Genomic DNA, 15,348 nt, shown 5'->3' with positions numbered 1-15,348 from the left:
CTTCAACAAAACTTTGCTGCATTTTCCCAGAATCTATCGTACGCTGACCTCACAGGCTTTAACATTTCTGGGGTAAGTCATCCAAGTCACTGTCTGGCCATGTGTATGTTCTTGGTACACAAGAGTCCAAACTGGGACAATTTCCATCCATCCATCCATCCATCCTCCATCCATCCATCCATCCATCCATCCATCCATCCATCCATCCATCCATCCATCCTCAATACCGGCTTAATCCTGAACTCAGGGTCACGGGGCTCTGCTGGAGACTATACTTGGACAATTGACGAGGGTGAAAAGAATCGCAGTGCCAGAGAGGAGGGCAGCTGACATGTCTTTGTTTGTGTCATCAGGTGGCTGTTCTGAATCAGCTGACACCATCTCAGACAGCGGCGTTGCTTTTGGATACAAACAGCCCTGCTTATGTGAACGAGACCATAGCGAGGGAAGTCTTAACAGGCCTGACAGAGCGCCAGGATGATGGCCAACTTGAGGAATTTTTCCAGGAATTTGCAAACATCAGTGATCGGTTGACTACTTGGTTTGATGACTGTCCTACTTTCATGACAGAAGGCAGTGTTTGATGTCCACGTGGATGTGCCGTCATGAATGTTTTCTCTCTGAAATGAAGTCAGAAGGGAGATTTGTGGCCGCAAAATTAAAACAGGATTCTTTTGCATCACCAGAGGAACATCACCTTCCTGGAAAACGTGGGAGTGCGAGACGCAATGTTGAACGTGACCTTGGCAGCTCTTGCTCAGGACTTTCAACGCTTCCAGTCAGCTGAATTTGCTCTCTGGTTCAAATGGTATTTGTTCACACTGCTGCCAAGCTTCGGTCCTGTCAGCGTGGACTTCATTCCACGCAACATCAGCTGTGAATCCTACGCGGCAATGTGAGAAATGTTACTAGCAAGTCCACATACGCAGATTGTTGTGCTGCCTGATGTAAATTTGAGTGTGCAGAGTCCACGCTAAGGTTGCCCATTGACTTTCAGACTGGGCGGCCTGGAGCAAAGTTTGCAATCACTGCCGCTGCACCTTTCACACAATCTGAGGGCAGGCATAGAGGCACTCCAAAATGCGTATTCAGGTATGTGGCGCAACATTCCTCGGACAAAGTGTTGCACAATTGACCAAAACTGCAACATGATGAACAGTTGACCTAACGCCAGGTATTTATTACTACTCTCTCTTCTGCAGCTTGTTCAATTCCACCCTCCTCTGAGGTAAGTTCATTTGTATCTGTGCACGTAGTTTTGTCAACTTTGCGGGATCCAAGATTGGTCCATTTTCTTTTGGCCTTTGAGACCTCTTATCCTAATGTGTTTGTCTGCAGTGCCAGCAAAGCTCAGTTGATGGTAAGGCCAATGCTTGCGAGGAATTCTCATTGTATTTTTTTAAAAAATTCTTTGCCCGGTGTCCAACAACTGTCACATAACACATTTCTTACTTCCACAGAGGACCTCATCTGTTCTGGCGTCAGCAGGTTGGTGCCACCTCATTTTCATCAAATGCTCAGTTTTTAATGAGTTGCTCCATCGGCTGTGTCAAAGTCATGGTATTTATTTTTTTTTCTCTGCTGTTTTCGCAGTGCACAGCAGCTCCAGGCAACTCTGGCAAATAACCATTCCTCAGAGGCACTGTGCAACTTTACCATCACTGCAGTCGCCTGTTCTTTGGTAAGATTCCCCAGTCAACACTGAGAACCTGATTTAGAAAACGTACTAGGAACCACCTCCCAATGGACCTTCTTCAACTGTATTTGTCGTGTACTTGTCATTTCAAAGACGGCGGCCAATTTTACACCAAACAACTTGATCACACTGCTCAACTGTTCCCCGGCGGAGAGTCAACAGCCAGCCCCAGTGGCCGTCTGGAAGCTTCTCTTCCAAAAGGCATCTCCAGTACTTGAGCAGGCGCTCCAATCATTCGCCACAATGGTAGATCCATGTCACGCTCAAACACAATGGACACTTGCATGTGTGCATTTTGTGGACGGTAAATTGAGTGTTTCCAATTCTAGGCACCCAACACCAGCAGCGATTCCCTTTCGAATGCTCTCGAGGCTTTGGCAGAAGTGACATTGGCCAATTTCACTCAGGCTCAGGTGCAGGACGACACCTTTGTCCGCAAGGTGTTCCATGTCAAGATTCGTCCGTTTCTGGCCTCTTCATCCTCCAACTTCCTCTTCTGCCTCAGCACCAAGAACTTCAGCTGCCAGACGTACCAGACTGTGTAAGCAGACATAGGGGATACTGTATGTTTCTTCCCGTGGCTGGAGTGAAAGCCACATATTTTATCGGTTGCTGTGAAATTGAAATTGAAAGGCTTCCTCTTTATGTCCAGTGTCCAGGCACTCGACAGCCAAATGGCATTGATGGACAGAGAGAGACAGCGGGCAGTTTTTACACATTTCATGAGAGCCTTTCTTTCCAGAAATGACTCATCAGGTAAGGGCTGGTGTCCTGGCTGGTTTTAACAGAGAGTGGACAGCAGTGGTGGCCCCAGCTAACTGAAAGCTTTCCCTTCTTTGCAGAGCCTGGCTGCGTCTCTCGCAACATGTCCAGTACAGAGTGGATTCAGGCAAACCTTGGCAGTTTCTCTAAATTTGCAACACTGGAGGATTTGCTGGCCCTCAATTCCAACTTCTCCAGCGTACGTTTTGACTGCAGTAGTCTCTTCCTAAGGAGACCCGTCTTACTCCGTCTCTCACGTGTCCTTGCTAACTGCTAACTTATGTCATCGTCATTCCCTTTTTCAGGCTGAAGCGTTGACATTGCTGGTGCCTACTCAGCTGGCACAGTTGACACTGAGCTCAGGGCTCAATCTGGACACTGAACAAATCGACCAGATCTTTGACGTACTTGAGGGGAAAGATGCTTTCCAAAATGTGGACCAATTTCTGGAACAACTGTCAGCAAATGAAACGGTAGAGTAACCTGACACTGGGGAAAGAATGACAGCCGAGATCTTGTGTCGTGGGAAACATACAGGCGTTTCCATGGACCTGTGAGGCAAACTCCTATCTTGCTGACCTTTGGCAGGTCCCTGATTTCCCACCTGTCGTGAGAGACCGCCTGATGAACAGGACCTTTACCGTCATCAGAAGGAGTTTCTCTGTTTTCACTCCGAATCTGTGGCGTCTCTGTTTCCGTCAAAGACTGATTCCCCTGCTTTCCAGTTTCACCGCGAAGATGCTTTCAAGCACAACCTCTTACCTAAACTGCACAAATTACCGCATTGTGTGAGTAAAACATCATGAGCGTGGCACATTTTACCCGACCAAAGGACAAAGCAGTCATCAGAAGCTAAGAAAATGTGCTTGTTGTTGTTGCTGCTGCAGGGTGTCTGGGTTGACCACAGTCAGTCCAGCGATGACGCCACAGAGACGACAAAACCTTGCATCAGTTATGCTGCAATATCTCAACAATCCTGCATCCACTGGCAACCGTCCAGGTAGTGTTGAAGTACTTTTCTTCCAGCTCATTCTAACTTGTGCCAGTTGCACATTGTGAACCTCAAGTTGCGCAAAGATTTGCTGAGGTGACACTGACAACAACTTGCACCATGGCTTTCGGTGGCAAACGGTCCTTGCTCCTACCAAATGTCAAACTCTTCCTCTACGGACTACAGGTTGCAGACTGGAAAATGAGAGTGACGCTGAATGGCTTCAACAAAACTTTGCTGCATTTTCCCAGAATCTATCGTACGCTGACCTCACAGGCTTTAACATTTCTGGGGTAAGTCATCCAAGTCACTGTCTGGCCATGTGTATGTTCTTGGTACACAAGAGTCCAAACTGGGACAATTTCCATCCATCCATCCATCCATCCTCCATCCATCCATCCATCCATCCATCCATCCATCCATCCATCCATCCATCCTCAATACCGGCTTAATCCTGAACTCAGGGTCACGGGGCTCTGCTGGAGCCTATACTTGGACAATTGACGAGGGTGAAAAGAATCGCAGTGCCAGAGAGGAGGGCAGCTGACATGTCTTTGTTTGTGTCATCAGGTGGCTGTTCTGAATCAGCTGACACCATCTCAGACAGCGGCGTTGCTTTTGGATACAAACAGCCCTGCTTATGTGAACGAGACCATAGCGAGGGAAGTCTTAACAGGCCTGACAGAGCGCCAGGATGATGGCCAACTTGAGGAATTTTTCCAGGAATTTGCAAACATCAGTGATCGGGTGACTACTTGGTTTGATGACTGTCCTACTTTCATGACAGAAGGCAGTGTTTGATGTCCACGTGGATGTGCCGTCATGAATGTTTTCTCTCTGAAATGAAGTCAGAAGGGAGATTTGTGGCCGCAAAATTAAAACAGGATTCTTTTGCATCACCAGAGGAACATCACCTTCCTGGAAAACGTGGGAGTGCGAGACGCAATGTTGAACGTGACCTTGGCAGCTCTTGCTCAGGACTTTCAACGCTTCCAGTCAGCTGAATTTGCTCTCTGGTTCAAATGGTATTTGTTCACACTGCTGCCAAGCTTCGGTCCTGTCAGCGTGGACTTCATTCCACGCAACATCAGCTGTGAATCCTACGCGGCAATGTGAGAAATGTTACTAGCAAGTCCACATACGCAGATTGTTGTGCTGCCTGATGTAAATTTGAGTGTGCAGAGTCCACGCTAAGGTTGCCCATTGACTTTCAGACTGGGCGGCCTGGAGCAAAGTTTGCAATCACTGCCGCTGCACCTTTCACACAATCTGAGGGCAGGCATAGAGGCACTCCAAAATGCGTATTCAGGTATGTGGCGCAACATTCCTCGGACAAAGTGTTGCACAATTGACCAAAACTGCAACACGATGAACAGTTGACCTAACGCCAGGTATTTATTACTACTCTCTCTTCTGCAGCTTGTTCAATTCCACCCTCCTCTGAGGTAAGTTCATTTGTATCTGTGCACGTACTTTTGTCAACTTTGCGGGATCCAAGATTGGTCCATTTTCTTTTGGCCTTTGAGACCTCTTATCCTAATGTGTTTGTCTGCAGTGCCAGCAAAGCTCAGTTGATGGTAAGGCCAATGCTTGCGAGGCATTCTCATTGTATTTTTTTTTACAAATTCTTTGCCCGGTGTCCAACAACTGTCACATAACACATTTCTTACTTCCACAGAGGACCTCATCTGTTCTGGCGTCAGCAGGTTGGTGCCACCTCATTTAAATCAAATGCTCAGTTTTTAATGAGTTGCTCCATCGGCTGTGTCAAAGTCATGGTATTTATTTTTTTTTCTCTGCTGTTTTCGCAGTGCACAGCAGCTCCAGGCAACTCTGGCAAATAACCATTCCTCAGAGGCACTGTGCAACTTTACCATCACTGCGGTCGCCTGTTCTTTGGTAAGATTTCCCAGTCAACACTGAGAACCTGATTTAGAAAACGTACTAGGAACCACCTCCCAATGGACCTTCTTCAACTGTATTTCTCGTGTACTTGTCATTTCAAAGACGGCGGCCAATTTTACACCAAACAACTTGGTCACACTGCTCAACTGTTCCCCGGCGGAGAGTCAACAGCCAGCCCCAGTGGCCGTCTGGAAGCTTCTCTTCCAAAAGGCATCTCCAGTACTTGAGCAGGCGCTCCAATCATTCGCCACAATGGTAGATCCATGTCACGCTCAAACACAATGGACACTTGCGTATGTGCATTTTGTGGACGGTAAATTGAGTGTTTCCAATTCTAGGCACCCAACACCAGCAGCGATTCCCTTTCGAATGCTCTCGAGGCTTTGGCAGAAGTGACATTGGCCAATTTCACTCAGGCTCAGGTGCAGGACGACACCTTTGTCCGCAAGGTGTTCCATGTCAAGATTCGTCCGTTTCTGGCCTCTTCATCCTCCAACTTCCTCTTCTGCCTCAGCACCAAGAACTTCAGCTGCCAGACGTACCAGACTGTGTAAGCAGACATAGGGGATACTGTATGTTTCTTCCCGTGGCTGGAGTGAAAGCCACATATTTTATCGGTTGCTGTGAAATTGAAATTGAAAGGCTTCCTCTTTATGTCCAGTGTCCAGGCACTCGACAGCCAAATGGCATTGATGGACAGAGAGAGACAGCGGGCAGTTTTTACACATTTCATGAGAGCCTTTCTTTCCAGAAATGACTCATCAGGTAAGGGCTGGTGTCCTGGCTGGTTTTAACAGAGAGTGGACAGCAGTGGTGGCCCCAGCTAACTGAAAGCTTTCCCTTCTTTGCAGAGCCTGGCTGCGTCTCTCGCAACATGTCCAGTACAGAGTGGATTCAGGCAAACCTTGGCAGTTTCTCTAAATTTGCAACACTGGAGGATTTGCTGGCCCTCAATTCCAACTTGAACCAAAATGTCTCTGAATTCTGCACTCTCATTCGATTTCTCAACAACACCCATGACTTCTTTCAAAATGTGCGTCCAACCTCAGAATGACCATTTTTTCACATTCTTAATAACTGCAACTTTACGGTATATTCCTAAACATTTGTTTGCAATCAGCAGATGGTCCCAGATGATCTGAAGATTAAAATCCTCCCATGCTTCTGGCCTCTGGCACTCAGCAGTACCAGCAGATCTGAGGCCGATCTCTGGTTCGACCATCGTTTGAGGACCTTTTTGCAATTCCTCAACAGAAACCTCATCAGCTCCAATGAAGTGCAGAACGCTTCGTGTTTCGCCTTTCAAAAACTGTAAGCCTCTTTTCATTCGAGGCATAATTTCAATGACCAGGTCCTCAGTTTTTCGAGTCATCAATGTTTCTCAGAGATGAGTCATCGACAACTTGATTACAAAGAGCAGTTGCCATGATTAAACTGTCAAAGGCTACTACTAGATAACTAGGATTTGTTTCTCATGTCATTGATGTGCTTCCTTTGACATACAATTCTGTCCTGATTTCTTCAAAAAAGGGTGTTCTTCATGGGAAATAACTTCACATTCAACACCTCTGAGTTTGGAAGGAGTGACTTTTACAGCACCATCCGGGCCTACCTCAGTGCTGGTATGTGTCATTTTTCAGCACTATATAATGTTTAATGCATGTGTATTGCTTGTGTTTAACAGAGATGGGTTTCCAATTTCTGCCCACAGGCCCTGGAGCCAGATGCTACAATGCTAGCGATCCAGAACTTAATTCCACTGCTTGGTTCGCCAATTACATTAGTAGTTTTGTGACTTTCATGACCCTGGATGACCTGGCCTCCTTTGTGTCCATCAGTCAAGTATGTCCTTTGTCACTAAATCAGCTTTCTCGTTTAGAAAGCCAAGTGTATTAATTATGTTTGAGAAGTCATTTTTCATGGTTTTGTTTCAGTCTTTTATGTTTTATTTATTTTTTTCTTCAAACAAATACATAAAAGAAAAACATGTTAATGTATTTGACTTACACATTCTGTTTATCTTTCTTTGTTAAAGATTGGAGAGTTTTTGGTAAACCAAGACAACTTGGATCTTTTCAACAACACAGCTATATCCGAAAATGTAACTAACTTCTACCTGACAAAACTCTTTGAATTTAGTCCAACCTTCAGCGCTTTGAGGTGAGTAAATCAACTCCTTACTTGTTCAAATGAATTTACTTTTTTAATAGGGATGAGGATTATTCAGACGTGAAATGTTCCTTATTCACTGCGTTATGGAAAATGTGTTTTCTGATGGTTTCTACACAGTGGCATAAGTGTCTCTCTAATTTAATTTAGACTTCCAGGCTTTTTGCTTTGCTCCCCTGAAGTACCGAGTTCTGCATATTCCTCACTGAGTGAAAATGATAACATCCTCATCTTACATAAACTCACTAAGTTCTGCAATGGATCATCAAACACTGAGGTATCAGCTCCCATAACTGATTCTGATTCTACTATTTAAAAAAACAACAACAGAAAGTCTTTTAAAGTCTCAATTGTAACAGGTTTTTTGTTTTGTTTTGTTTTGTTGTTGTTGTTGTTGTTGTTTTAAATAACTTTCTGCATTTCATATTCTACAGGTCTCTGCTGCTGTGGCCTCTAACACCCAGACCATCACACTGCAGATGCTTGCCACCCTTGGCAGTGCCAGCACTGGCCTGACCATTGGCCAGATCAAATCAGTTCTGGTTTCCTCTCTGTCCATTCTGAGCGTTGTCAGAAACTGGAACCTGCAGCAGTCCAGCACAATCATCCAAACCATGGGCATTCAGGTAAATGCTTTAGTGTGAACAGAATGTGGTCGCTATGTAGGTGGCAAATGAAATAATTTACCCAAGAATATTATGGGTTTACTTTTTCTTTGGTTTTGTAAATAATGTATTTACGTATGCATTTAATCTTGTCGTTGTATCCAACAGATCCGCAGTTCATCCTCTCTGCTATCTCTTGGGACACTTGTTCATGGGCTCCCTTCACAGTCTCTGCAAAATATCCCAGCTGATGAGCTTATCAGCATTGCTCAGAACAATGCCTTTGTCAGCACCATACAGGCAGCCCCAGAGGCTCTCCAACAGACATTTGTCAGACGGGTAAAAAGAGCAAAATTTTCAATCTACATTTTACCATAAAAATAAACAGACTGAATGGCTCTGCAGCCACTAGGGGGCCTCCATGAGGTCTAAATTGCTATTTTATGGTTTGGCTTTTATGGTATTTGTATTCTTCTTCATACAGTGGTCCCTTATTTGTGAAATAAATTGAGGAGTAGATGTTTTAAACTTTTTGGTAAAGTTTAAGAAAATAAATAATAAAAAAAGAGCATTCACTTAATTTTACCATGAGTGTATCAGTCATTGTGTTTACAGTTACATTACATCATTTGTAAGTCCTTAAGTAGGCACCACAGTTTCCTTTCGTATAATATTATATATTCTGGGATGATGTAAACTTGATTTCATAAATTTATTCAGAAAAAAAAGAAAATGCTGTCATCTTTTTGCACATAGATAATTACTGTGGATTCAAGTCCAGCCAGTCTTCTGGCAAATGTCCCTGACATCATGACAACTAAGATCCCCCCCTCCCTTCTTGGATTCTCTGACCATGGGACAGTGGATTTGAGCAAGATCAACCAAAAACGATGGACGAGAGTTCAGGTCAGTACGTTTCCAGAGTGTTTCAGGTGTTTGTGCTGACGTGTCAAATGACACAACTACGTCTACTTTCCCAGGCTCCAATGTTTTTTGGCCTGTTCGGCGAAGGCAACATCGAACCTGAGCAGTAAGTGGCAAAGTCCTCCGACTAAGCTTTCCTCATGAAATGTATTTGATAGTTTCCTTGATTCGTTGGCGGTATAAATTTTCCTTCCCTCCCTGCAGGCTCTCACCATCTATGATGCAAGGTTTCACGTGCTCATCAGTCCAAAGAATGTCGAGGAGAAGGATTCGGCAGATGGTCCGGGCCTGTAGGCCAAGAAGATTTAGGGCAAAGGTCGAGCTAAAGGAGTCACAGGTGAAATTAAGTCGAGCGCATTTGAAAATAGACTTCTAATTTCCTTAATATAGTCACTTGTCTCTTGTCTACCAGAATTAAAACACACCTTTTATGTATGGAACTCTTCTTCTGCAGCTAACCTGCATGTACAGCCTGCTCAGTGATAACCTGTCCAAGAACTTCACAGAATATCCTGCCGAATTGCTTCTCTACTTCAAGTGAGTCTCAACCTTTCTTTGCTCTCCAAGACTCCAGGACAAGCAAACATATTTTCTGTCTGTGATTTACAGCAACCAAAATGTGGAGCGAGTCAACTGCAGGTCCTACTTCATTGCACTGGGTAAAGCCGACTTCACCGTGGCCTCTAGCATTTTGAACAAAAACGCACTGCTGCTCAATGAAGCCAAGGACTGCTTGGTGAGTTACATTGAACACATTTATTAGAAAAAAATCTCTAACGTTGGCCACTGTTTGGACGCTGAATGAATGAATCTCTTTCAATATTCAGGGCATCAGTGGTGTCAAACTGAGTAGAGATGATGTGGAGGTTCTGGGGAACATGGCCTGCACGCTGAATGCCCCCTACATCCAGGAATCTGACCCATCCATTCTGGAGAAACTCAAAGCCTGCAAAGACTTTTCTGATGGCCAGGTGGCTGCCATGGAGACACTGCTGCTGTCTGGGACCACGCAGTACGGGTATGACGATCCATTTAAGTGCTGTGACACGTCAAGTGGAATGTTAAACACATCCACGAGAGTTAATCAGATCTGCAGTGTTGTATAAGGCATTTATTTTAAAGAGGAAATGACCACACTGCATCATCCGTGCAGCGGCTGCCAGCATTTACAGGCAGCAGCTCCAGACTAAGCCCTGGTTTTTAGCTCCTGCCTCTTTCTCTGTTTGGTCCATTTCATTTTCTGACCTGCTGGAAAATTATTTTATTTGGGCCTTTTCAATATGGATTTGTGAGAATTCAAACCTGAAAGTTTGTTTACTCAGTGGCCCTGAAAAATGGATTTATTTCATGACTTAAGAAGCCATTCAAGCTGCAGTTTAAACAATAATAACCCAACCCAGACCAGATAAGCACGATTTGGACCAAAGCGACGTGTTGCTTCCGCCCTCTGAGACAGTATCGTATTTGATTGAAGATTAAATGCAATGATTTTTGCTTTTTTTTTTTTTTTTTAAACCAAATTTGTACGATTTTTTGCAGAAATGTCAGCACATGGAACAAGCAAACACTGGAGGACCTGGGGATCCTGCCTCTGTACTTGACGAGCAAATTCTGGAGCTTATTCAGTCATGTATGTGTTTGATAAGACTAACAAGTCTGTACAGAAAGAGATCAAATGATAATTTATGCTCATGGTTATCTGATACTTTGTAAAAAAAAAAAAAATACTAGTACCTGAAAGCCGTTTCTAAAATTCAAAAATGATTTCTTTGCAGAAAATGAGGAGTGGATTTTTAAAAAACTTTATGCCCCAACTTCGAAGAAACAGGACAGCAAAGAGGAAGCTGAAGAAGCTGTTTAGGCAGCTCAGACCTACCAGGGTAAATCGGGGAGCAGGTAAAGAAGAAAGAGCTTTTTCTTTGACACCTATTGTTTAGGAAGTTTAAGGCTCGTGAAGCTGACGGGTGTCTCATGTGACTCTCTACTCTACTGGCAATTGACCCTGAAGGCTGCACAGTGGGAAACATCACCCAAGTGACCATTAATGACGGATCCTTCCCCTTTGGCTACGACCGGACACAGTTTGACCTCTGCTTGGACCTCAATGTGCTGGAGCAGAACCTCTACTCCATCTGCGAGAAAGTAGACGACAACGACTATCAGAAAATCATCCTGCAGAAGCTCAACCAGGTAAAGGTCGATTGTGTGTAGTGTGTGGTGGCAGAAGAGTATGGACTTCCATGGATCTGTTGTGTCTATGGATCTAGACATCCATTTTGCGTTTTCTCTTAGGTGTTCCCCGCTGGTGTTTCTGACAGCAACGTTCGGCTGCTTGGATCAGTGTCCCGTACGGCATCACTAGAAGACATCTCCAAGTGGAACATCACCACAGTGGACACCCTGACAGCACTCATGGATGCTATTAATGGACCGTGGGAGGCAGAAAACGTATGTGCAGTGTTACGAAGGTTGCCTTTTTTTTTTTTTTTTTTTTTTTTCCTTTTTTACATTTTGTCAGCTTTAAGTGTTTTTCCAAATGCCTTGTAGAGCAAAGCGATCATCACCAAATACCTAAACACGACTGGAAACTCCCTGGGCAGCACTGAACTGAACAGCATTGATTCCAACATCTGCAGTCTAGACACCAGCACCCTGAGGACCATCACTGTGGACAGTATCAAGTGGGTAGAAACATGTTGCTGTGCAACTCAAGAGCACCTTGAGTGGTGACTTGGATTAAATGTGTTGTTTGCTTCCCTTCTTTCTCGTCTCAGAAATGTCAAGCCTCTGAACCTGATGGCATGTTCATATGAGCAGAAGCAGGTCCTCTATGAGATTGCGAACATGTCCTTTAGCTCACAAAGTGCCAACAGCTTCTTCAATTTAATAGCAAACTATTTGGGTAAGAAAAAATAACTTCTGTGTCCCCAGATAAACAGCAAATTGCAGGGGGTGAATGGTCACACTCTCACACTGTTTGGAACAATCCCAGAAATGTGTTATCTATTATTGTTTTGGTCCTCCTCTAGTCCACACACCCATAATTTGTTTAAAATCATAAAAACTGAGATTTGTTTATTTATGTATGTATTTATTTTTTACTAAATAATTAGGAAGAGAGAATTTTTTTGTATAAATAGACGTATATATAGAAGTGAAAAAACATGTATTGAAAAATGCATCAGAGTTCGATTTGCACAAATGTTATCAAACGTGACGTATCTTAGTTTGTTCACGTGTAGAAAGAGTTTTCATTTCCTGGCTTCGTGAGATCAGCTTTTCTGTTGAATGCAAATCAGTTGATAATGTTATATGCAATGTAATATGTTTGGTCAAGTGCTCTCATGTAGACAGGTTTAATGGGTAAGGGTTAGAAAATATCTTCTCTGAAAAATATAATTGTATTTATTAACATGCCATTTGATATCCATTTCTTTTTCTTTGCACTTTGGTAGGAGGGGCCCCACTCTCTGATATTGTTGCGCTTTCCACTCAAAATATCAGCATGGATGCAGGCACTTTGCAGACTTTGAATTCCAGTGTGATCAATGTAAGGATTCTTAAGTGATTTATTTTGACTACTGTGGAAATAGATTTTTTTTTTTTCTGAAAATGAGTGGTTTACTGTGAGGTGGCTATTGTTTTTTCTCATTTTTGTTGCAAAGAGCTTATGTTTGAGTTATATATACTGTTTTAAAAACAGTTATAATTAACAAACATATTTCAAAAAAGTAAGTATTGTTTGTGATTTGGTTCTTAATGACACTTGATGGTATGACATACACATAACAAGTGTCTGTACAAGAACATAACATGACGCAGTATCCTCTGTTGTTGATTACTGAAAATATTGCATCTTTTGTTTTTCTGAAAAATCAAAGGGTCTAACTGTGGAAAATATGAGACAGCTTATGGGTCGCAGCCTGCCGGATCTGAATATGTTTCAAAATACGTCTGAAATTCGGAACTGGATCAACTTGCAAACGCAGGAAGACCTGAACAGGCTTGGTCTGGGCCTGATTACCACCAGAATGACATCGACCCAGGCTCCACTCAGCTCCAGCAGCTCTGAAAGCACTGCATCTGCATCAACCCAGGCTCCACTCAGTTCCAGCAGCTCTGACGGCAGTGTAACTGGATCGGGAACACAAGGTAGGCATCCACACTTCCTGCTCACATTCATTACATTATCCTTTTATAATAGGCATATTATATAAAGGGCATGAGGCAAAAAAATTAACCTTCTATAGTGTTTACTAAATCAAGTTGTGTCAGATATAAAAAATACTCCCCAAAAGTCAAAGCTGTGATATATTTATGCTTTTGTGCATTCCTACCATTACATGGCTATTGTAAAATGAACAGAGGTAGAAGCATGAAAGAATATGTGATGAATAGGAGTGACAAATTACTGTAATCATGCTAGGGTATGCTGGTGGCACAGTTTGTTTTACATGTACAGCTGATTTTGACATCAGTGGCATCTTTATATAAATGTTTGAGATCAGAACTTATCTCTCTTCATGAGATTCCTTTTAATTTGTGTTTCCTCGATAAAACTTTTACTTTACTGTGTTTTCTTCAAATATCAGGATTTGTACACAGCATGAATAATGAGCCCGCTTTTGTGCTTGGTTGTGTAGGCACAGAGAACACCACAACTGGCAGAGCAGAACTTGGAAAATACTCAACTTCTGTATTCCTGGTGACTCTACTGACAGCAGTGCTGCAGATGTTCCTGTGAACAGCCTTTCTTTTGATTTTGCTTTAGCATTGTAACCGTTTCCTTCCTATAATCAAAATAATCAAAAAGCCAATGTTGTGTTGTATTTTACATCATTGTGAAACTACTTACTGTCATTAACACAAATTTCTCTTCTACATTAAAATAGTAGTATACCAGCTTCATAATCATAAATAAAGTGACTGTTGATTCAAAAGCAAAAAATGAATGCAATAAAGCAATAAAGTACCGTAATCATGCACAAATACAATTGTATTATTCCTATCATACTATTTGAACATCCATTTTCACTCAGTACTTTCCGTTCCTATCGAAGATTGGGCGACAAGTCCCTAATATGGATTTATTGTATGGATACTGGATGACCAATATGGCAGAGCAGCAGTTGTTTTTTTTCCTCCAGTGGCTACTCAAGGTACTGTAGATTTTTTTTAAAAAATCCATGCGACTCAAAAAGCATTTTCCCCATAGACCGCAATATAAAAATTGATGGCTGTAAAAGGGCTCACAGGAGGGCACGTGGGACACCAGCCCTATTTTGGGAGGTGCTTCAGCACCCCCCAAAATTAAACTCAGTTATACATCAAGTTGTGTTGAAAGATTAATGTTTTACATTTTTAATTCATTTTAGACAAGCTCAGATAATGTCAAAAAAAAAGGTCAAATTTGCAGTTCATACATAAGAAATTCATGATAAAATTCATATTATTAAAATGAAAATCCCCATCCCTCGCAAACGGTACGATCCTACTCTCACTCGCTCTCCCGGTACCTGCACTGAAGCCCTCAGGCAACGAGTGCAACCTGCACAGTGCCCAAAGACAGGAAGAGTTCCAGTAAGTTGCTCGACCAAAGTGTCTCAAATGTTTACATTATCCCTCAGTACCAACACATTACTACCAACAATTATTACCAGTCACCATTTTGCCGCACAAAAATCCATACATTATATTATGTACGCTGGCCGTACATTTCACGCCTAGGCCATCAGTGACGTCATAATTATTCTACCCTAAACGAATACGTCTCATAATACACTCATATGACACCACGGCTCTGTTGTGTCGTTGTTATTATAATATGTTGCCATAGAGGGCACTGGGTGATCTCTGGGGATGACGGGAAGGTGTGAGAAGGTGAAGGAAAGAGGAGAATAAAAGAAGTCGAATTTAAGCTATACTCCGGCTACTCTCTTTACTTTTACAATTGCAAGATACAATACCACATTTTTGGCGACGAGGATGGCCGCTTCTGTGCTCGAGAATCCAGACAGAATCACACCAATGCATCACATCGCCATCACATAGGTGACATAGTCACGCAAAACTAGTCAAACTGGTTTCCGTTGCATTTAAATCACAGCTAAGACTTCAGTAACTAAGGCCACCAAAAACTACACTCTGTGAGGACACGTTTTAGATAACAACAGAATGGAAGTAATAGAAAGCAAGAATAATCCTCCTTAACATGTTGACAATAAGCAAACCATTGTTCAGTGGAGTCGTTTGGTGTCGTTGTTGTTCCTGTCCCTGTTTTGTTTTTTTTCTTCCCC

The 15,348-nt window shown here is 42.9% G+C and overlaps 2 protein-coding genes across 2 annotated transcripts; both read left to right on the top strand.

The window, feature by feature from the left end:
* Positions 1–1,800: 1,800 nt before the first annotated feature.
* On the top strand, positions 1,801–5,024 carry LOC142886167 (uncharacterized). The gene is made up of 12 exons (XM_076023132.1): positions 1,801–1,942; positions 2,026–2,237; positions 2,349–2,452; positions 2,539–2,657; positions 2,764–2,931; positions 3,047–3,246; positions 3,346–3,458; positions 3,636–3,742; positions 4,020–4,196; positions 4,353–4,561; positions 4,664–4,758; positions 5,005–5,024. Exons 1-12 carry the CDS (start codon positions 1,940–1,942, stop codon positions 5,022–5,024), a joined length of 1,527 nt encoding a protein of 508 aa, XP_075879247.1. The 5' UTR covers positions 1,801–1,939.
* Positions 5,025–5,262: 238 nt separating this feature from the next.
* LOC142886359 (uncharacterized) lies at positions 5,263–15,336 on the top strand. Its single transcript, XM_076023436.1, has 27 exons — positions 5,263–5,348; positions 5,457–5,609; positions 5,693–5,904; positions 6,016–6,119; positions 6,206–6,387; positions 6,478–6,665; positions 6,885–6,976; positions 7,066–7,196; positions 7,390–7,514; positions 7,674–7,800; positions 7,958–8,149; positions 8,297–8,467; positions 8,885–9,034; positions 9,109–9,158; positions 9,257–9,389; positions 9,507–9,589; positions 9,662–9,788; positions 9,880–10,070; positions 10,592–10,682; positions 10,828–10,948; positions 11,061–11,242; positions 11,345–11,500; positions 11,600–11,733; positions 11,827–11,954; positions 12,508–12,602; positions 12,934–13,204; positions 13,696–15,336. The coding sequence occupies exons 2-27, from the start codon at positions 5,607–5,609 to the stop codon at positions 13,794–13,796; spliced, it is 3,540 nt and encodes a 1,179-aa protein (XP_075879551.1). The 5' UTR covers positions 5,263–5,348; positions 5,457–5,606; the 3' UTR covers positions 13,797–15,336.
* The last annotated feature ends 12 nt before the right edge of the window (positions 15,337–15,348 follow it).

This window comes from Nelusetta ayraudi, unplaced genomic scaffold (assembly GCF_046127955.1).
Source record: "Nelusetta ayraudi isolate G7.1 ecotype Tasmania unplaced genomic scaffold, CSIRO-AGI_Nayr_v1 ptg000015l, whole genome shotgun sequence".
In the NCBI taxonomy this organism is placed as follows: domain Eukaryota; kingdom Metazoa; phylum Chordata; class Actinopteri; order Tetraodontiformes; family Monacanthidae; genus Nelusetta; species Nelusetta ayraudi.
Note: the sequence above shows the minus strand (reverse complement) of the source record. Positions and strands in the feature narration are given on the sequence as shown.